This window comes from Sycon ciliatum, chromosome 5, assembly GCF_964019385.1.
Source record: "Sycon ciliatum chromosome 5, ocSycCili1.1, whole genome shotgun sequence".
Taxonomy (NCBI): Eukaryota; Metazoa; Porifera; class Calcarea; order Leucosolenida; family Sycettidae; genus Sycon; species Sycon ciliatum.
Window position 1 is genome coordinate 4930174 of NC_088647.1, and position 23141 is coordinate 4953314.

The window sequence follows — 23141 nt, forward strand, 5'->3', positions numbered from 1 at the left end:
ATTAATTACGTCATGATGAAAGTTTGAGTGTATGTAAAAAAAATGTTACGTGTTCTGTTGAAATTCTGCAAAAGCAGAAAGGAGGATGACCGGTATATGTTCATGTATCAGTACAATTTTGTAATATTTGGCAAGAGATGAGAAGCCGTCATTGTGCTTCTTTAGATCAAAAACAAGCAATTGGCCGCCCATAAGTTGGGTTATAGCTTTCTGGTTTGTAGGTGGCGTTGGGAGCTTTTCCATGGCATTTTCCATTGACTTCTTTGGTGGGAGGAAAAGGCTCTCGTTCATTTTGTAGAAAATTGTTTACTTACTGGCCCGAATATCGCACACAATGGCGCTGGTGTACAGCGATAAGGCCATCCTGGCGCCGATGGTACGATTTGGCACTTTGCCGTTTCGTTTGCTGGCTCTGCGCTGTGGAGCAGACATCGTCTACTCGGAGGTAATGGATCATTAAAATTGATTTGCCAAACTTGTGGCACTGTCGGCAACGTCATGTGTTACTGTTACGTTGTTTGTAGTGTTAGAGTGTAGCGGAGTAAAACTCCAGCACAGCGCACCAGTCCAGGAGCCATAATAGCTGTCGTATACTAGAGGCGAGGTACCCTACATGTATATCGGAGGTCTAATAGTTGAGAAAGCTGGTGAAGTTTGAATGGAGAAAGACTAGTATGTAATATGAAGATTACTTACAACTAGCTTTACCAGTCTCAGTGGAAAAGTACAGAACACCGTCCAAAGTATGCAACTGCCTGCACATTCTCAATGCAGAGCTACAACGGCGGTCATTACAAGGTTTCACGTCATGTGACATGGTGCGAAGACTGAGTTACGCATGGTAGAGAAATGCAAGTAATAACTAGTTGACTACCAGACTGAGAGACTTCCGCCCAAGCCAGGTCAAGGAAGCTATCTCAGGCTATCATGTACAAAGATGCACTGATCTGTCACATTATGTGAAATTCTGCCCTCGCAGACCCCATAGACAATATTTACAGTCATGGTCTTGAGTCTTGGGGTGTATTGCCAGATGACTCATTCTTTGACGTACGTGTATTGTGAATTTAACAACATGCTCTTAGTGGTACGTATGTACTGCACTTACCTGCCATTGAAAACACCTCCTGATCACCCAACCAGAGGCTCTCAGCTGCACTTGAATGCAATACGTTGCCAATATTTCGTCCATCGGGCATTATCAGCGCATCAATAAGGAAGCGGAGGTAGACACCAAATATAAATGCAGCAAATAGTTTCTTAGGAGACAAAAATGCCCTCGGACTGAAGAACGAACTAACTTGAGGCTCTTTGCAAGCAGCATTTCTGAAAGTTTCCATTGGCACTTTCATTGCCTTCTCTTCGGGTGGGTACAGGCAGAAAAGAGGCTAACCCGTACAACAGCGGATATAGAATGTAAAGGTGATACAAGCAGCAGTAAGACTAGAGGCACAGCGCGAGGACACACGCAACATATAAAATGTGTTGATATTCAAACATATAGCACAATACAAATCCTATGATCATGCTGCACATGTGCACATGTGATGTAAGTGTGAAGAGGTCAGCATTGTGTATTGTGATAAAAATACACAACACATGTACGGAATATATAAATACAGCCCCAGGAGTACTAGTATCCTGAAATGTACACCTTGCAGTCATGTATCTGACAATGAAAGCTTATTATTCCAGTCTGTTGAAAGCAGGCGAGGTATGTTCCAGAACTCACACATAGCATTCACTAAAGGTGACTGGAGATAAACTCTAACGGCAACATTCAAAAACAGTATCAGGGTGCTAAGTGTACGTGGTAACGACATGAGAGAAGCGATTGTACATGTATTTGATATGTGCTTTGCGCTATGTCTGTTGGTAAAGTTCGGCGGGAATTTCAGGTGGTAGATGTTGGCCTTCTACTGTACGTTTCTTAACAGTGTTTTATCGTGCAAGCGCAAACAGTGCTGTGAATGGACCCTGCACAGATTACATACAGCATGCAACTAGACGTGGCAGAACAGCGCCTATTGCAGGCTAGTTGCGTACTAATACTGCAAATACAGTGCCAGATATACACGTAGTATGCGTGGGGAAAGTGTTCCCGCCGTTTCTTAGGAAACAAGTTAAACGTGCGTGCTCATGCGCTGCTGTCAACGTTGTACAGTTGCGCTAAGCGAAATCCAACTCGCGAAGTGCAAAACTGGCGCCCTGTCCCAGTTCCCATTGTGTCATTGTGCTTGTACATGTGTACGTCGTGCAGCTTTCGTACCTGCGAGGGCGTCAATGGCTGTACAGGTTGAGGGTGCCAAATAGTTTTATGCACGTTGGGTCGGCTTTCACCTAGCACAACTGTATGTATTTCATCATCCAGTAGTTGCAAGTCATTTGTCGTATGGTTGACTAGTTTTTGTTTGTGTGTGTGGCACGGGTGCCTTGCTACCAAGTGGTACCACGGGCTTATTCCCTCGTTTGCTGGAAATGCTGGGCATGGTCACAGTGAGTCGTAGACAAGCTGTGCAAGATAATAGTGAACCCCATGGTTTGCGCTGTGTAGTTTTCAGCAGTAGAGAGTTCTACTAGAAACATCAATTCCCATTTGTGAATCACTCCGACAACATGTAACTTGCCACGCATGGTAATAACAGAGGCTACAGAGGATACCCTACAGGTCACCCTGGAATTTTTTATGACTGTGTGTGTGTGTGTATGTGTGTGTATGTGTGTGTGTGTGTGTGTGTGTGTGTGTGTGTGTGTGTGTGTGTGTGTGTGTGTGTGTGCCTGTGTACACGTGTGCGCGTGTTTGTGTGCGTGTGTGTTGTCTGGAAGCATTTCTGTATGTTTGTGTTTGACATTTGAACGATCTACTTATCGTGTGTCTGTACCTGGTGCTGTCTTCAGGAAATCATCGACTTCAAGATGATCTCGTGCACTCGTGTGGAAAACAGTGAGTTGACTGTTAAATACTCTGTGTGTCACACTCTAGTCTGGGTTTGCCGGGTGGCAACCAGGGATTTGTAGCAAGTGGGGAAAGGGCACGGGTGAGTGGAGTGTGGAACGATGTGGGTTTCACTCCATGCAAAACCGGTACGGGGAGAGCCTGGTCAGCACGTACAAGGTTGTATAGATGTGAAGTTCTTCAAGAATGCAGTGTTGCAGTACAATGCAGGTCTGTTTTTAATGGACCCACCACTGCAATATTTAGTTCTTCAATGGCAGCATCCCCGGAAAACTCCTGGCAGTTCTCACAGGAGAGCACGATGTCCTTTGCTTTCCTAGATACACTGTGTTGCATCATCTGTGTGTTGCGTACTCGAGTACGATGACAAACAGTACGAAGTATTGCCTTGAGTCGAGGCAGGGCAGATGACAAGTGTGTCACTTTGTCCAACTCTGTGTTGCCACACCTGCCGACATGTCAGTAGCCTGCCGATTTTTGAGGCATGTCACGACCTGCCGACAATTGACCTTCTCCTGCCGACAACAGCCATGAAAGTGTTCAAGTTTGACCTTATGCATGGTTTAGGAGCCATGGTCCAGATTTTTGACTTCTATTGCGCATCACGAGTACATCCATAGCTCTCTCCTGAGGCGCTAAGCGAAATCATCCGTCTCGGGGAAAAATCGGCAAACTCAGCCTGAGTGTCACGCAAACCCGTGAAATGTTTTTTTTCTTATCAGTGCCGCATGTGGTCGCTATATAGGGGGGGGGGGTCTGGGGGCTAAAGCCCCCGGATGATGCATTTTATTTTTTCATGCTACTGATATTTGGCTAGAATGATGTGGCAACACTGCCAACTAGCTGTTTAGACTACGCTTGCCACTCGCTGTCAGCAGACTGGCCTGTGGTACAGAAATCCCGAAGATGCGAGAGGAGTAGCTTTCGTAAATCTGTGAATCCACGTTCCACTTCAGCCTTACCAGCTGACAACCGTAATAGACCAGATGCACAATGCTGAAGTGGGTACAAGATGTGTGTGAACCTCTGGGCTGAATTGGGTACTAGTATTCAGTGTTTAGATCCGCAAAGCACCCCATTTTGTCCAGAGAGATGTATTCAGATGACATCACATTGCATGGTGCAGATGGTCTGTTGAGCCGATTTTGTTGATTCTTGCCATGGTGTGTGCTCTGCTGTGCAGAGGTCCTGGGTACGGTGGACTTTGCCATGTCAGACGGACACTGCGTGTTTCGGACTTGTGAGGAGGAGCGTAATCGTGTTGTTTTTCAGATGGTATGTCACGCGCCCATACATGCATGTACACCCGCACCCTCTCTCTCTCTCTCTCTCTCTCTCTCTCTCTCTCTCTCTCTCTCTCTCTCTCTCTCTCTCTCTCTCTCTCTCTCTCTCTCTCTCTCTCTCTCTCTCTCTCTCTCTCTCTCTCTCTCTCTCTCTCTCTCTCTCTCTCTCTCTCATTCGCTCACTCTCTCTTTCTCTCTCACTCTCTCTCATTTGCTCACTCTCTCTCTATCTCTCTCTCACTCACTCACTCACTCACTCACTCCCCCTTTCGGCTTTCTCTGTAAACTTAGTAAAGCTAGTGTACTGCTGAGTTTTTGGGAGCCCTGGACCGAAACAAGGCCAGAGTAAAGATGCATGTTCGTCATATGTATTTTCCTATAAATATAGTCCACCGTTTTACATTGCATGAATAAAGTATACACAAATGTCGATTCAGCTTGTCTTGATCGCGGCTATAAATATATTTCCTATCTCTTAATTTGCTAAATCCTATATACAGGATTTTGGTCATATTTTTCAACTCAAAATGGGTGTGGCATGAGAATAGCAAAAAGTATGTGACCAATTCTTCCTTGCTAGGTCTCAGTAGATATCGAGAGTTGAATAAGATAATTTTTTCAAACACTAACATCTCAGGCTCATCTCCTTGCCCAATATTACTAAGGCCTGTGCCCTATTTTTCGAATCCTATATATAGGATTTGAGATTTTATTGGACCTTGTTTTATCCTTAAAACTGGTAGTTTCGTGACGGCATGTGCGATATGTCGTCAAGAAACCACCCCGTGCCACACCTGCAATGTTCTTCTGCACATTCACTGCTTCAGTCCTTTCCATGACAGCAGCTGAAAAATTATGCTCAAATTTCCAATTATTGCTGAAAATGGGTATTCATCAGAAATATTATCACCCTATGAATCTAAAATGTAAACATTCATGCCTCAAACATATTTACAACTTCCATGAAAACCATTATGCCGTTATTATTGGTCGTGATGACCAATAACAACGGCATAAAAGGCACACATTTTCAAATCCTATATATAGGATTTTTGGCCAGCAAATTAAGAGATATTTTCCTATATTCCCCCTTTTCTTTACAAACCGTATTCGATTGCGCTGGCTCTCCCTTTTTTGTGAGAACTGCTCCTGTGTCACTTCTACCCCCCATGACCTTGTTGCCTGGTGTATGTACAGACCTTCGTGTAAGAAAAATTCAGGAGAGTGAAGAATCACTCTCGCTATCCTCTCAAGGGGAGTGGTGGGAGAGCAGTCTCCACCCCCCCCCCCCCCCCAAAAAAAAAGTCGCTCGCCTTATCTATCCAAGGCGAGCACAATACGGGGTTTTTCAACATCTTGCCATACCCCAATCGGATTCAATACCCAATAGCTGCCAAATTCGTTCTGGAAAATCGCCGTACGCACTACAAATGATAGCTGTTCGGACCACAACTTTAATTTCCTTTCATCAGGGACAATGACACACACAGTGGGAAATTGAGACAATTCGCTAAGATCCATGGTATTTTGTAGTATTCATCGTAGAGCGCTCCTTTCTTCTGTAGCTGACCGCTAAAGACCTGTGTCTGGCGTCACACAGGTCTATGCATGCCTGGACTGTCACGCAACAGAGGGAAATCCTTTATGTCAAAAAACTATGATTTCCACCCAAGTGCGGAAGTGAAAATTTGCAACGGTACGTAAAATACCTTGCGAGTGCCGTACCTCCACTTTTGGACCTCGGATCGACTTCCGATTTGTTGGAGGCGACAGCTGAGAACTTTCTAATGCGAATACACCTTTCGATTACTCGATTCCGTTCAGGGAAAGCCGAGTTACGAAATATTTGAGTGTTTTCAGAACTTCATAGTAATCCGGATGCGCTCGAAATTCTCAAGGCGCGCGACGAAAAGTGCGCCCTAAAAGAAAATAAGGAGAGTGAAGGCGCGCGAGAGCGAAGGCACGCGAGAGCGATCGCTCTCCTTTTACCAGATGGTCTGATGTACAGTACTGCTGAATGGAATCCGATCAAGCGAGTGAATATCATGGAGGGCGCCGTGCAGCCCTAGACCTATCAACACTGGGATGTGAACATTTTGCACGGCGCGAACTTGATTCACGCGATCGGATTTCATTCCGCAGCACTGTAGGTGCAATTTGTGCTTAGTTGCTTCCAGTTCTTTTGCCTCGTCGCCTCGCTCTCTCTTTTCCTATTAATTTTTGGGTCGCCTGACTTGATCCCATAGCTACTAGTACTTGATGACTGTGCGTACTATTTTTCCCATGATGCCTTTTCTGCCTTGCCTATAGGGAACATCCTGTGCTGCACGGGCACTGCAAATCGCTAAACTTGTGTGAGTAGTCTGCATTCAATGGGTTTGTAGCGGATGTAAGTGGTACATGAGTAGTCATGTGTGGTTTAGCCTGTAACTAACGACCATCGCATGGTGCACCGAAATAGGGTGGCTTGTACCGGCCATCCCAGGGTGCACCTAAATAGGACCGCTTGTAACAAGCAACCCATACCATGGTGTGCAGATGTATGGTCTCCTGTACCAACCATACCTTGGTCCACAGATGTGTGGTCGCCAGTACCAGATCGTTTCCAGCTGGAGAGTGAGAGTCTTGTTGCTAGTTTGTCATTTCTCTCGAGTCCTAGTCATGTGTGTGTGCGTGTGTGTGTGTGTGTGTGTGTGTGTGTGTGTGTGTGTGTATGTGCCCTTGGAAGCTCAGTCAATGCGCTCTCCGCTGTCTGTTGTCTAGATAGAGTGAACAGTAGTAGTGGTGCGCAAGCTAGCAGCAGTTGGATTCAATCCCACGCCTTCGAAGAGACGAGAAGCACTGCATGGAATATGCCATTGTTGATTCATGAGGGCAGTGGTATTCCTACACTTTCAGAAACGTTATAATTAATTCTAATGCAAACCCTGAAGCTTCTTAAAAAAAACTGCATTACTTATGTAACTCAATTCATTGTACTGAAGTCCATGATATGTGCTCTGTTGCTGCTCAGAGAGAATGATGTAGCTGGTATTGACATCAACATGGGCTGCCCCAAGCCCTTTTCACTGACGGTAAGGCACGACACACACACTCACACTCACACACTCGTTTTGGCAGGTTTCTCCCTGTTGACGAGTAGGGCGATTGCACTTGTGCAGCTTCAACCCGGATGCTGAGAACTGGCGGTGACACTGTCATCGAACACTGGAATTTGCCACTGACCGGGATAGTTGACTCTCGACTGGACAGAGGGAGAACAAGCTTGGGTGTCGGTGGATGTACCCGTGCTGCAAGTGCACCTGTAGACTGAACGGCCTCCAGCGCAATCTGCTGCAAATGTCGTGTCCGGTCGGCCCGGGGTTGGACCCCTGGGATGCGGTCAGACATGAACTAACTTACTAAAGTTACGAAACCATGCAGTGGTGGCCACTTGGAGAGAGTCCACCAACAGAATTACCCTTGCACGCCCGCATATATACCTAGACATACTCTCTCACACACACTCAGACATATTCAGACACATACACTCACGCCAGCGTTCGGGTTTACTCACATCTTCCAAGAAGGTAACTTAGTTCAATCAAGAGACAATATGAATAGAGAGAGCACAAGGCAAGAGAGACGAACGCCAAAGCTTCCGCATCAAGGGCAGAAGGAGAGAGAGAGAGAGAGAGAGAGAGAGAGAGAGAGAGAGAGAGAGAGAGAGAGAGAGAGAGAGAGAGAGAGAGAGAGAGAGAGAGAGAGAGAGCGAGCGAAAAGGTTACAGCAGTAATATCCAGTCGCAGCCATGAGGTTGACGCACCCGCATGCAACAGTGTGTACCAATAGTAGTAATAATGTGTATGTACTACAGCACGAAGAGAGCGTACCAGCTCAGGTTCCAACCATGCGTACCCAATGAGAAGCGCCAGGCATCGGCCGGGTGCATGAAGCGCAGAATAAAGTCCGTTTATGGAAGACAAATAAATAAAGGAAAGCAAATAAATAACAAGGCAAATAAAATAACAAGGCCTATCTGCTGCAATCTAGTCACGTGGGGACATAAAAGCCCACGTGTCGATGGCAGGTATCTATACGTCTGAGATTGTCTTCGAGTGGTGTCCAACATTCAGCACCGTACAGCAGTATTGACACGACACAGGCAGAATACAAATGTCTCTTGGTGGACAGAGACGTTGTCGAATCCCGGGACACCTCCAACAATGCACCAGATGCTTTAGCGGCGTTAGCAACGCGACGAGCGACATCATGACAAGATCTGGTTTCAGGTGTAATGATGCTTCTGAGATAAACGAAAGATGGTACACATTCGACTTGGTCGCCAGCAACCAGGATGGGAGCACAATCCGCCTCAGAGGCAAAATGACCCGCAACAATAAACTTCGTTTTGGGGATGCTGACGGACAGACCAAACGAGTCCACTACTTCATAGAAAGCAACTAGACAATCCTTAGCAGCACGGAGAGAAAGAGCACAGCGTCATCAGCATATTCGAAGTCTGTCACCTCCGTCGATTGTGCTCGTCGAACAGAATGCAGGAAACGGTTACCATCAACATGACGGAAGGACACACCAGCATCAATATCACGCTCAGTCAAAGTCTCGCGCCAACGCTAACCAAGCCGAAGAACAAATTAAACAACACTGGTGCCATCACACAGCCTTGCCTCCGGCCGTTTTGCACATGGATTGTGCCCGAGGACTCACCAGCAACTCGTACGGAAACCTCCATGTTGGTATGGAAGGACTCGATGACGGAGACGAGGCTGGAAGGGACACCAAGCTTTAGCAGAGCTTGCCAGAAGGCTTGCCGAGGAACCGAATCGTACGCTTTGCGGAGGTCCACAAAGATGCAGAATATCTTCTGCCGGTGCTCAAATGACTTCTCCACGAGTTGGCGTACGGAGCAGACAGCATCCATACAGCCGCGGCCTGGTTGAACCCCACACTGAGATTCGGGAAGGTCACGGTTTGCAATCAACTGCAGGCGGTTTTGTAACAGGCGACCACACAGCTTGCCAACAGCAACAACAACACACACACACACACACACACACACACACACACACGCGTGCGCACACACACACATACACATACACATACACACACGCATACGCACCTTGACCTTGACCTTGCCCATTGCGTAGCAATCATAGCGCATTGTTATTTCTCCAGTCCACGACAGAATGACTGATGGCGTTTCAGGTCGCCGTTCGACGGAACATGCGGCCGCAGGCGCAACCGTAGCCAGCAGCAGAGGGTGCCTTGGGTGGTCGACGGGCAATGGCACGCCACTCCGGGCGGTTTTGGGCTGCATCGTACCATCCACATTTTGGTACCGGTGGCTCAACCGACGCAAAGTCATCCATAACGACGTCCCTCCACCTCTTGCGTGCACCATGCGCGGGGCGCAAGGCAGGCAGTTCACCGAAGAGAGCACACTTCGGCAACCGGTGATCTTCCATCCGTGCCACGTGTCCAAGCCAGCGCAAACGCCGTTCCCGTACGATGTGACCAATGTCCTCAGGCACTCCAAGGGTCTTTGCATACATACATACACACACACACACACACACACACACAGAGTTCATTGCTATCTGTGGGGAAGGAGGTGGGGATCGACGATACTTTGTAGTGCATGGTGTAAGACTAACTTGCTTGTTCTCTCTACTTCCGAAGGGAATACTGTAGAATGGCTAAGCTTAGCGGGTAAACAATTACTAAAATGTTAGCGTTTTCTGAATCAAGACCAATTCGCGATGAATATTTTAGTGATCCGGGTTTCAGAGTTAAAGAGAAAAGAAAAAGATGACTAGTACCGCACTGTACAATCGTCATGTACATGGAAAAATTCGATTGGTGCTGCAACACTTTAGCGAAACCCCTCCTTTCGCTAAATTTTTTAAAATATCACCGGCGCTAAAATTAGCCGTTTTATATAATACAGTACGCACATGGTCGTATTGCTTTGTTTGCTTATTTTCATTATTGATGAAGGGCCACTGATGAACACTGACAGAAAACTGTTCTGAATCTACTTCAACGTACTTCAAGTTTTCACTTTCTTATACTTGAAATATATGTACATGTATCCGCGGAATTGCACAACGAATTGCGGGACTATTTTTGTTTGTTCATCTCTCATTTGTGGGCGGTTGCGCCGTTGTGTACATGTATTATCCTTTTATTTGCCTGCAGGGTGGTATGGGCGCTGCTCTCCTTAGCAAGCCTGAGCAAGTTCGCGAGGTAAATGATGAGCTACACAAACTGTTCAGAGTTTTCCTGAGCAACTGTATCAGACATGGAGCATGCAGGCTCTGATTACACACAGCGTATGTTGGGGCTGGGCTAGAGGTCAGGGTTCAAGATACGTGTTATGTCGTACTGTTGTGTATAAACGCCAGGTTAATTCCTGTGCCAATAAACGTGTGATGGCTAGGCTTCTATTCGAATTGAGTTTGCATTCACCCTTGGTATTTGTGTCTGCACAAAAGATCAAGAGTAATATCTGAGGACTTGCATTTGAGCTAGTGGCGTTGTATTGAGGATCATTATAATACCGGTACATGTACATAGGGTTTACCGGGTGTTAGCGGCCGTCGTGAGTTCCCTTCGGGAACGGACACGATAATTTACTCTTCTTTTTTTTACATGTGCATGGTGTGAATTGAAGCATATGCACTTTCTGGGTGCGTACGTGCACGCACATGTGTGTATGCGTGTGCCTGCTCGTGTCTGTGCGTATTTGCCTGCCCTTCTGATAGATTCTGTCGACTCTGGTCAAGGGTGTGAAAGTGCCGATCACGTGCAAAATCCGCCTTTTACCAACGGTATGCAGTAGTATGTGGTGACTGTGTTGTACTGTAAAACTGGAATTTTTATAGGGGTTCCAAACATTCCATACATTTCGCAGATCTTTGAAATCTTCAAAATTATATGCCCTAAAATAGGGTGTGGGTCGCATCCGAATACATTAGAAAGTTGGAAATACTTTCAGATGTTTAAAAGAAGTTGTGTGTCATGTCCTATAAACACCGTATGATTCTTCTGTTGTTTGTATACCAGCGTCACATTAATTAGCATGGTGTCTGGCTGCCTATTCGGCTTGCTGAACCACCTGAATATTGTTTGTTCGTTCAGCAAATACAAACACTTTTTATGCACGTGAGAATGCGTATTATTATGATATTTTTGTTATGTAAAGCTATGAATAACATCAACTGCACACTCATTACTCCGGCACACAAGGCAATGTAGGTCAAGAGTTTTCCAAGAACGTTTTCCTGTGATGATCATCAGTTAGAAATTACCTCACAATAGGTAATACAAGAAGGAACATTTTCGTTGTGTCTTGTTTTTTTGGTTGCTGCAGCTTGAGGAGACGATATCATTTGTCAAGATGGTGGAGTCGACCGGCGTTGCGGCTATAGCTCTTCATGGCAGGTATGCCTGGCAGTGTTTAATGTACTGTTCTCCCATATTCTGCCACTGCAGCGTGATCTTGCCTGTGCAGGTGGAGGACTGGACAGATGGCTGCGGTAGCAGGGCAGCGGGACGTGACTCCCACTCCACAGCCTCCTGAGATTATGACTCCAGCAGCTGGATGAGAGCAGGCATCTGCAGGTTCAACGTGGGCGATGTCGACGGCGCAGCCGCCGAGTTCGACATCGTGAAGCATTTCAATTGTTCTACTTCGAAGTAGGACAATTCTGCAAACCTCACGGAACCTCCCGAAGTTAACCATCCGCAAACACATTCTTTAGTACTAGGAGGCCAATCGATCATCTCTCTAACACCTTGACTACCGCGGCCTTTCAGTGCAATTGCAATAAATTCTCCATAGCTGGTGACTGGCGAGTTCTCTCGGCACCAGTCGCTGGTGTTGCACAATGCGTACATGTATGTCACCATTGTACATGATGTAATGGTCTTCTCTTCACTTGTTGGTTGCTGGTGTAGGTACAAGCATCAGCGCAGCTCAACGGCCTGTCACGTCGACCTGATCAAAGCAGTGGTCGAGTCTACGTCGCTACCTGTGATTGCAAAGTAAGATGTGCACTACTACATAGACCCGGAAGATTGTAGGACAATATACTACAACCGCACTTATAGCATTTGTAAATACTTCGAAGTATTTTGAAAGGTTTGGGAGAACTTCAAAATCAAAGGATCAGTCAGGGAAGTGAACTGCCTGAAAAGGAATAAAATGCCAGGCCCACCAGCTCAGGTGGTTAGAGCATTGCTCATGACAAGCAAGGTCCCAGGTTCGAGTCCTGGTGGGTCTGGCATTTTTTTCTCTTTTCAGGCAGTTCACTTCCCTGACTGATCCTTTGAATTTGTATTATAACTATACTAGAATTTGTTCTCGTGGCAATGTTGCATTGTTTCGCTGTTAGGCTGTTAGCTCGTTCATGTAAATATTGATAGAATCGTTAGCTCGAAAACTCTGTGTGTTTGTGTGTGTGTATGTGTATGTGTGTGTCAGGTAGTTCGGTTGGTAGGTACACTTATGCCTGATTGTGTTGGGTCTGTTGCCAACAGGAATGAAGGTGTAATGTTGTACCTGCCACCTTTGTTGGTTCCAGGGTTCGTATACTTTTTTTATTTGAAGTATACATACCTGTTAACCATGGACTGCTTCTGGCTAGATTAACACTTGTGTAATCAATGGTGCTAGTGATGCCTTTATCAGATCCACTCTGATTTAGCCACTCACACTAGTAGCAAGTATTACCTTCACTGGGGGCAGGGGGCAGGGGTAACTGCAGTTGGACCCCGGGACGGATACCCTGATGCCGTCAATCCTTTTTCTGCACCTTGTCCTCACCCACTTACTGAGGTGTGGTGAGCCCATAAGTGGGATCATTTTCAAGTCCACCCAGAGTCTTGGGGATTTCAGGGGGTGTCGGCCGTTGGGCGGTTCAATAACCAATTGAGTCATCTTTCCAAGATTCCTTTTGAGTCTCTCTCCCCTCTCCCGGGGGGACCCACGTGACCAGTTTTGGCAGTGAGCAACAAGTACAGTACAGTAAGTATGTGTGTGTGCGCGCGTGTGTGTGCGTGCGGGCGTGTGTGTGTGCGCGTGTGTGTGTGTGTGTGTGTGTGTGTGTGTGTGTGTGTGTGTGGTGTGTCTGTGTGTGTGTCTGTGTGTGTGTCTGTGTGTGTGTCTGTATGTGTCTGTGTATGTGTGTGTGTGTGTGTGTGTGTGTGTGTTACAGCGGTGGCTCACGTCAGATCTCCCGTTACGACGACATTGAGAAGTTTCGCAAAGCAACAGGTGCGTTAGTGGGATTCATTGATACAAACTCTTCCACATTTTGCACTGAAAACACCAGGGCTTGGGCTTTAATGTGTGCTGAGAATCTAGGAAGTTGAACACAGGCTCTGTCCGATTTTTGTTATGCAACTGGAAAGCGATTGATGTTTTTCCGACGATCAGACAGACAGCTACCGTCCATGTATACAGCACAATATTACTAGTAAGCTGTGCATGTGCATGCTGAGGTGCAGTACAGCTTTTCAGCAGGTGTCTATGCCATTCTGTGTGTGTGTGTCTGTGTCTGTGTGTCTGTGCGTGTGTGTGGGTGTGTGTGTGTGTGTGGGTGGGTGTGCATGCATGCGTGTGTGTGCTCGTGCAGGAGCTGCGTCTGTAATGGTAGCACGTGCTGCCATGCACAACCCATCGGTCTTCAGGTACAGTACTGGATCACGCTTTGCTCTATGTGTATCTAGAGCGCTTTTTATCGCAGTGCTCCTTTTGCCCTGCATCCCTGTCAGGGTGTTTTCTCTTGGGCAATTATCTAGTGGCGATGACTGCCTGGCCTTGCTGTATTCACATCTATCTCATTCTGGTACTGTATGGGATCAGTTCAGGCATATAAAGATACATAAACACACACGATCAGTCAAGTTTACATCTCGTTGTGCACAAAAGTCGAAGTCGTACCTGTGGTCTTCATGCACAAATCTGAATTGATGTTGAAACATAGTGTGATGCTTGAGAGAAGTGAGACTGCCAGTCATCATAAGGCAGAGTCTCTCATGGTGGTGGATGCTCTTAAACATGGGCTTTACTCAACTTGTAGCTGTGTTCATGGCTTTTATTTGTGATTGCCGCAGGAAAGAGGGGTTTCTTCCCTGGGATGCCGTGAGCCTGGAATACTTTCAGCTGGTAGGTACAGCTGTGTGTGTGTGTGTGTGTGCGTGTGTGTGTGTGTGTGTGTGAGGGGGGGGGGGGATGCGTACACGTGTGCCACGGCTGTTTTTTTTGTGCGATTTCACGCCACTTAACAATATGGCCGCCGAAAGTCTCGATTGGGCTTCAATGGCAAGAAAATTTGCATTTTCAAATCGTCAGAACACGAGTAGGCCATGGTTTCCCCTCGATTTTGGAGACTAGTCAGCCCGGACAGCCCGGGGAACACGCTGATCATCTGCGTCTTGTTTCAAGCTTTCCGCTTGTACCTCACATGACTGCCTTTCCTTCAAGAAACATTTGTTCTGTGTCGTGCGACTTTGGCTTCGTTCTGGAATACTCCTTGTGTCGTCGCTGACAAACTCGGCTCCGAGAAGCCCTTCCCGATTTTTTCCCAGGTAGAGGACTATCCTCTGGTTGTCTTCCCCAAGTGTCATTAGAATACGCGCGTGAACTTCTAAATCCGCGCGACGAGTCAGGAGCCGGTTTTCTCTTGCTTTGGAAGACAAATGGTGTGGCCCTTTAGTTGCTGTTGAGTGTAGAAGGCTGCTTCCTGCTGTAAATTGCTTAGTCGGCATGTGGGATATTGTAGAAGAAGACAACAGCCGGCCAAGTGAGCTTGAAATTGTGATATCTACCCTATTGTGCGTTGAACGATTACGAAATGTCTAACTTGAATGTTGTACACGCGAGCACGCCAAGCAGAGGCTGACAATCACTGGCGAGATCAATCTCCAGACTGCCAGGAGTAGTTCGATCAAGTTTAAAGCGGAAAGACAGCTAACTGGGCAGGCCAGGACGTCTTTCCACCCTCTTTCTCTCTCAAATTGCCGAAAAGTCGAGTATCTCGCTCGAGCGCTTTCAAAACTTTTCTCTTGGTTTCGCGTCCCAAATCGTGGAACCACGCGAGGATCGACATGAGTTTCTTCCAAAAACGCAAACTCATCGCGTATTTGTACTATTCGCACAATGTTACATAAATCGCACCGAACGACGCCATATTTATAAGTGCCTGCGCGTGAACCAGTCCTGGAGATGTCCTAGATAGGACATCACGGAACCCAGCATGCCCCAGCATACATACTATGCTGTTCCCATAGTAATCGTGACACGTGACTCAAAACTTTGTGTCGCGTCCGAGGAAGATGAACATTCGAACTCAAACAAACGCAACGAAGGCCTTTCGTCTCAAAAGTAATTAGTTGTCGTTCTCCTGGTGGCTTGCCTCAAGCGAGTCGAGATTCGTATCTTGCCTCTTGCCTTCACGAATTATATTTTCCTCGTGGAGTACGCCTGGACAAAGGAACTGGCAAGCGAATCATTTTGGTCGCATTGAAAATTGCATGTGCACAAGAGGATTGGCGAAGCAATTTGTGTTCGCACTTTCAGCAGAGCAGTAGCTGCTGCTGCGATAAAGTTTTACTTTCACCATTGGTTTCAGGCAGCAGAAGGATCTGGCTGAAAGCGATGGCGATACGTCCATGACCACCACGTCCTGGGTTGATATCCAAGAAAGACCGTCCAAGGTCCAGTTTTAGCCAAGAGCTGTCGTTTCCAAGAAATCAAAAACGCCAACAGCAAGCCGCAGTTAGGCCAAATAATATCTTCCAGGCAGTAATTTACGGGCCTAGCGCCTGCTGCCTCGTCGTCCTCCTCTGCATGGCCAGGTTTGGGGCGAAATGAACGCACGGGGCGTGAAGAAACATTCCAAAGGCAAAACATTCAAAAATTAGAACCAATCGTTTCCAAAGAAGCGCCGCGTGGCTACGAGAAACCCCACATGAAATCCCTAAACGAAAACGGCCATTCGGTCGGGTATTCGATGGCGAATTGAATATACACTACCTCAATCCCCGCCGATGTCTGATATTCTCCGCCTATTCCCTCAAACTTGACCAATTCGGAAAGAAATCCATCGCCATTACGATCGTGCATCCTCCACATACATTCAGAAATGCTCACGCAGCACTTCTTTTCATCGCGTGTGCGCGACCGACGCTTCCATGACAACTCTGGGACAGGTAACCAATCAGACTCATTCAGAGTGCGATGTCCTAGATAGGACATCTCCCCGACTGTGAACAGCCGTGGTGCATGTGTATGCATGACGGGTTGGTCCAGTATTTGTGTGTGTATGGATGTGTATCACCAGGTACAATTACTACATCCTTGCTCTGAAGACAACTGTGTGTGTGAGAATGATTCACATCTACAGAGGCTTTCTATGCACTAGCCATTGTTCTACTTCAACGCATGTGGGCAGAATCCATGCAGCAATAGTCGGTGTGGCTTCAATGACGAACTGGTTTGTCTTTTCTTGTTTTTCTTTCAGAGTGCTCGGTACCAACCCGCGTTTGCCAATGCAAAATATGGTCTCGCAGCCGGTGTTTGTGTGTCTATTCTTCAAGAGCCTTTTGGTGAAAAGCTGCTGGCGGCTAGAACCTACGAAGAAGTGGCGTAAGTTGCCGTGACCTGTGTGACTGGGTGGAATTGCAACCTGAGCAATACCTGTGTGCTCTATTCCCCATCTCCCTCCTTGTGTTCTTCCCTTTCCATGCTCTCCTCTTTTCTTCCCTTTTCTGTCTTGTTCGCCTGTATGTCTTACCATGGGTGCCCGTATGCTTATATGTCATCCTTTTAGAAATACAGTAGCTGTCATCTTTTAGACTGATTTTGTAAATCTCTCTTGTCCATGCTCATGTTTGTAGAGAAGCGATGGGATGGACTGAGCAATATGATGTCATTGAGAAAGAACTGGCCAGGAAAGAGGTTGAGCTGCAGTCATCTCGATTTGTAGGTTCATGTATCATGATATTGCTTGCTGAGAATTTGTTTCATGTTGTACTTCTGACTGTGGAAGTAGTAAATACTGTTGTCTGCTAGGGAATATATTTTGGCTTTTCGGCTCTTGTGTCTCCAATGTCGTCAAAGTAATTTGGTGTGTTCTGTATACTGGTTCATCGACCCCTCTGGTCTCTCTCCATTTGACTTTTGGCATTTTTTGCTTTCATTTTCTGCTCTATCTCTCTCACTCACTCTCTCTCTCTCTCTCTCTCTCTCTCTCTTTCTCTTCATGCAAAATTAAAGACCATGGGTTTATAGTGCTGTATTCTTTATATATTATAGGATATTATGCGACGAAAACAGCTGGCGACTGCAGCATTTCAATCCCTATGGAGCCTCTGGAAGAGGCATCAGCACATCAGCGAGAAGTTGCGTCTGCGGCTGTACAACACTTTTATTATTCCAGTACTGACGTACTCGGGTACGTGGGGGGGGGGGGGGGGGGGTCAGTGTGACCGTTCTGTCTCGCCTGGATTCCTTCCACCGCCGTCAGCTAAGGTCACTCATCGGTGTGAAATGGCCACAAATAATACCGAATGATGCTCTCTATGCCAGATGCGAAGCTGAACCCTTGAGTGTCATGGTCAAGAGATCATGCTGGAGGCTGTTTGGCCACATCCTGCGGATGGCAGATGAATCTCCAGCTGTTATGGCTATGTTCGCGTACTTCGCCAATCAGCAACAGAAATGCTGGAGGGGTAGACCGCGGACGACCCTGCCGCAGGCATTGGTGGGAGATCTGCGCCAAGCCAATGCCGGATTGCTCGGGAACTTAGACGCTCTGCAGAGCCTGCGAGCCATTGCCCATGACCGACCCGCATGGCGAGATCTATGTATGAAGATCTGTGCATCGTGATATTCCGACAGGTCCTGAAACAGTCAGACTCAGGAAATAGCACTATTATTATCACTCAGGCTGCAATATTCAATGACATAATTAAAGACATATTCATAAATGACATATCTTCAATACCCATGAGCTACATTGTATATGATAATTATATCATCATATCATCGTTCTGGCTCAATTTCTTTCCCCTGTCATAGTCCTGTTTATCATGTTCAGCATAAGCGAAGTTGTGGATCATGCTTGCATGGTTGACTCCAACGCGTACATGCAAGTAATAATAATAATAATTCTTTTGTAGACGTATTGCAGGTTCTACACCCTTTATCCCTGGCTAAGGTTCTGTGTCATGTTCATTTACAGGTGTATCCACGCCACAGCAGTGAGTTTGTTTCTCCTTGCTACCACCTTGTTTTATACAGGGCCAACCTCTAGTCGTTGGTGATCCAGGCCGCAAGTATGAGCAGCTACGGGCACAGCCAGAGATTTCCGAGGAGGGGACAATGGAAATGCATATCACATTCAAGTTGTAAGTTGATGTCTGACACCACAACCAGTATAGTTGAGCATCATCAATCCAGACACCGTTGGTGAGGGGTCCACGACAAAGTGTCTGGATAATCCATTTTGTCTAAAGGGTGTCACTTCCAGTAATATCATCAGACAGCTGAGTTCAGTTGTCTGATGATTGCCTAGCGGCATGAAACTCAGAGTCACAGCCAACCTGAACGTCCTCCTCTGAGTCTGCTATGTACTAAGCTCTTTGTCTGACATTGAGCACTCCCTGCAGCTCGGGGATCAACGGATTTGTCTCTTTTCAAGTACTGTGTACAGTGTGCATGTTGAAATACTTGCAAACTTTTCTTCGCTATTTTGGATGCATTGTTGTGAAGGCTCGTCGTGTTCTGCCTGCCTTTGCCTGTCTTGTGTTCAAGGGACAACTATCGGAACAAGCCGACGCCAAAGTCTGTTCTGCTGGAGTGGGCAAGGTAATGTTGCTGTATGCTGTCTTGATGTAGGTGGTATATGGGTAAAGTGACTGAAGTCACATGTTTATATTATGTAAAAGCAAAGTCCGGCCTTGCCTGGTGATTTCAATAACAAATAAAATCCGAAATAGCTACAACATCCAAATGCATCATCTTCTTCTATGTAAACCTCGCGCATGTATCGTGTTGAACAGTCTCAGCCTTGAGCTTGCTATCTCTGAGCCGATTCTTTCTTGAAAGACGGTGTTGAATGAAGCACAGCAGTGCCGACCACCAGCGCCAGTGAGTTGGAAGGAAGAGCAAAGCAAATACCTCTGGCAACGTAGGGAAGTGCATCAATGCACTGCTGGGAAACGCGAGCCACCAGAGCATGATTTCTATAGCACGCCTACTGTCGGTGCTGGTGACGATTTCAACATGAGCACTGCTGGTCAGATGTGGGACCACCAGTAACACCAGTAATACCACTGGCCAACAGCTGCACATTACACTTGAAACGATAGAAGGAAGATACAACAAAGCTTGTCAGGAAATCCCTTCTGTAGTAGAACTATGGCAAGTGAGGAACAGGAACAAGATGCAACAAAGGCTGTCAGGAAATCCCTCCTGGACTGCTGAAGTGGGGCCATGGCATGTGAGAAACAAGCAAGACTGCTTTGGGCAGCGCTAGGTCAGCACACTTGTCCTGGCAGCACAGGAAGGTGCAGCAACACACTGTCAGAAAATGAGAAGAGCAATTGTCAATCAGGTCTGAGTGACAGTTGGTGCGGCATTGAAAAAAACACCAGTCCAGCAGATTGTCATCACGTGTGTATGCCTGTTTCTGTGCTGTTTGATTGTAGGCGGAATAGCAAGAAGCAGCCAGTGTTCGTCACGGTGCGTGCTGTTTACATGGTTTGCTGGGTACATTAGTTGTCATGCTTGTTGCTGCTGTGCAGTAGTATCTGTTGCAGTTGTTGACCATTTAACAGTCCCAGTGTCTGCTCCAGGATTGTAGGACAGCCGGGTACATGTGTACCTGGCGCAACCATTTCAACCGGGTCGGAGCCGGGTACACATGTACGCCCAATGATATAAAGGCGAATGGATAAGCCGCATTTAGAAAAGAGTGGACAGGAATTAGAAAATTACGAAAGAAGAAGAAGTATCTGACACATACAAGCCATGTAGTCAGTCCTTTCAAAGTTCGAAAGTGTAAAGTACCAACCGGGTCACAGGTGACCCGGCACTATATTTTCAACCGGGTCCAAGCGCCGCCCAACCGGGTGGATTACCCGGCTCACCCGGCGCTGGAGCAGACACTGAGTCCGTCCCCTGGGAGAAGTGCTTTTCACACTTTCAAGCTGCCATAAGTACAACACTGTGCATACATTGTTACATGTGTTATATGTATTTGAGTTATGTCGTGCAGTTTTGGAAGGTACCTTTGCTGCTTCTGTTGCTGTTCTTGCAGACGGAGAGAAGTAAAGACCGGACGTACAAGAGCGTGTGCACGGTGTCGGGTCAAGGCTACTCCTCGACGTTCTGGTAAGGCATTCAGCCATTCACGTTGCCTGCTGCAGACTTACACTGCTAGCCTCTAACACTGTACTATGCCACCAGGGTAGATTACAGTTTGTTGTGTGTTGGCTCAACTTTCTCTCTCAACTAATAAATGTCTTACAGCAGTTGTTATATATTTACTGACACCTGTGTCGTAAATCATACTGCTACATGTATCACTATTGGTAGTTGCACGAGCTGGGAGAAATGGATACAGGCGCATGCTATTGTAGAAAATCTATTAGGAATCCTCTTTTTATGAATATTGAGGAAACCTCCACATCCATTATTATTGTTTTGTTGCTTCAACATCCATTGTCCGCTTCGTAAGGAGCTACAGTAGAACCTGTCAAGGTGACCACTCTGATAGGGTAATCACCTGTCCTCGGGGACCACTACAACCAATGTTACTTCCAGTCAAGATGACCTTGGATAAGAAGACCACCTGTACACGGGGACCACATCTGTAAGGCCCGTTGAGCGGTCACCTTAGACAGGTTTCACTGTATTGTATTAGCACATATTTTTAAAGCCCACCAAAACCTTGAGAGAGGTGTGCAGGTTAGATAATTTAACTGTAGGCTTATTGGCTGGCGTGCTAGTCCATCCCAGCAACATTACTTTTCTTACGGTGTTTTTTCTCCCTACAGGGAACGAAGCAAGCGGTTTGCTGAGCACGCTGCATCGCTTGTTTGCATCGACGTCCTCGGCATCGAGGAACGCCGCTGGAACGAATCCGAGCCAGCCGCCCCAGATCAGAATGGCTCCTCATCCTAAATCGTCACGGTTTAGTACGATTGCTCGCTGTGAGGTAATAGTAGCGCTTGTCGTTGCCATGTGTGGTCTGTATGGCGCAGGGTAGAGCACTCCGTTACTGAGTTAATTCCAAACGGAGCTGTTCCACTGCGGAGCGGATCTCTGTGGCTATGATTTGCAAATGCCTTGCTTTCCACACCACTGCTGAGCGTGGAAGCAAAGAGATGCGACGGCGCTCTCGTCCGCTCTCCTGATAGGCATGTGTGCCTTCTGACTGGCGTGAGTGAGTGCATCAGATCAGCTGCTCATACCCCCTCAAAGACCATCATGTCCAGCCGACGGGCCTTCTCTGTCATCACGAATCGGCAATCTGTGCACTTGCCTTTTACTTTTGCTGTACATAGCTTGGCTATTCTGCTTAGGCTTTTAATTATTTATTTTGAATTTTGACTTCAAAAAATATCTGCAACATATCAAACCATGACTTTTTTTAAGGAACCTCAAACCATCTTCTGAAAGCTTCTGTTCTTCTCGACCCTAAAAACTTAGTAAAAAGTGAAACATATTCTTTCATCAAGTTTCATGCAACAGATACTTGAATCATGAATGTATAGGCCTTTTGCACATTGTACAGATGCACGAAATCCCGTATAATCTTGTAGAATCCCGTAGACCCGGTTGGGTGTTGAATGTGCAGGACCCTATTGTGTTTACTGCTATTTCCACTATGAAATGGGCCATGAAGGCATTTCATACGAAATCTTTTTCCGGCAGAGATCTAGCTAGTCGTTAGTTCAATCCCAAAGTGAAGAAGGCTTGAAAAGTGATCGTTTGCCATGAATTGTGAGGCTAAATGGGTCAAACGCGCATGTATAGCACACAATGAACACCCAACCGGGTATGTACACACCTACGGCCCTAGTACAGAACTTCGTACATCTGTACAATGTGTATAAGGACTATTGCCTTGATCCTTTTGCCAGATGAAAGTTGTGGGCTATGTTATGTAGTTATGTTACTGATGCAGGGTGTTGAGTGAGCAGTGAACTATTCTGCACCAGTGACCCATACAGGCATGTGTATGTGTGCGCGTGCAGGTGTGTGCGGCTGTGTGGAGAGAAGGGGAGGGTGCATATGATTGTACAATCATCATAACAATTATTGTATTCGTCGTAACATTGCCAGAACTACCTTGAGCCTGAGCGTGTCACCCAATGGCCCAATTCTTCCTCCATACTCAAGCCCGGGTCAGCATTATGCAGTACTACTAGTACATGTAGCTGGAAGAAGCATGGCCAACTCCGCTTGGTTGATCGGTTTTGTAGGTAGCTGCATTGTAACGTAATCAGGTAATGGGCATGGCGCGGGCGAGCACTGGGTGGGTGCGGGTATTTCCCGGTCGTTTCATCAAGATAGCGATCAGTGCACAATTATGTCAATGTGCAGCGCGGGCAAAGCTCAGCACACAGCATGCCTACACTGAACACTGCGTGTACCATGGTGTAGAGGAGACGGCTCGATACCGGAACGTTTTGACAGCCAAATTTGTATAGACCCAAAACGATCATCAACGTTGATTTTTCACTCGAAATATGTTTGTGGAAGGAAACTGGCATGTTGAAGTTTGCTCTGGGGCCAGAGTCAATCGAACTGAGCCACTCCTTTGTGTTGACCCATTGCCTCCAAGTTGCCCAATTTTTCGCTTCAAAAAAGTTCAAATCAGAGG

The 23141-nt window shown here is 46.7% G+C and overlaps 1 protein-coding gene across 1 annotated transcript; it reads left to right on the forward strand.

Moving 5' to 3' along the window:
- The first annotated feature begins 96 nt into the window (after positions 1–96).
- Positions 97–22532, forward strand: LOC135817288 (tRNA-dihydrouridine(20) synthase [NAD(P)+]-like). The gene is made up of 19 exons (XM_065330447.1): positions 97–445; positions 2899–2944; positions 4140–4231; positions 6550–6593; positions 7253–7313; positions 10441–10488; positions 11007–11072; positions 11615–11685; positions 12202–12288; positions 13461–13519; positions 13881–13935; positions 14362–14413; positions 16770–16894; positions 17146–17230; positions 18551–18657; positions 19064–19117; positions 19960–19993; positions 20571–20644; positions 21310–22532. Exons 1-19 carry the CDS (start codon positions 335–337, stop codon positions 21434–21436), a joined length of 1398 nt encoding a protein of 465 aa, XP_065186519.1. The 5' UTR covers positions 97–334; the 3' UTR covers positions 21437–22532.
- The last annotated feature ends 609 nt before the right edge of the window (positions 22533–23141 follow it).

Coding starts and splice junctions, on each gene's coding strand:
- LOC135817288 (XM_065330447.1), top strand. CDS start 335: ATGGCGCTGGTGTACAGCGATAAGGCCATCCTGGCGCCGATGGTACGA. Junction 446..2,898: donor CAGACATCGTCTACTCGGAG/GTAATGGATCAT, acceptor TGCTGTCTTCAG/GAAATCATCGACTTCAAGAT. Junction 19,994..20,570: donor AGCAGCCAGTGTTCGTCACG/GTGCGTGCTGTT, acceptor CTGTTCTTGCAG/ACGGAGAGAAGTAAAGACCG.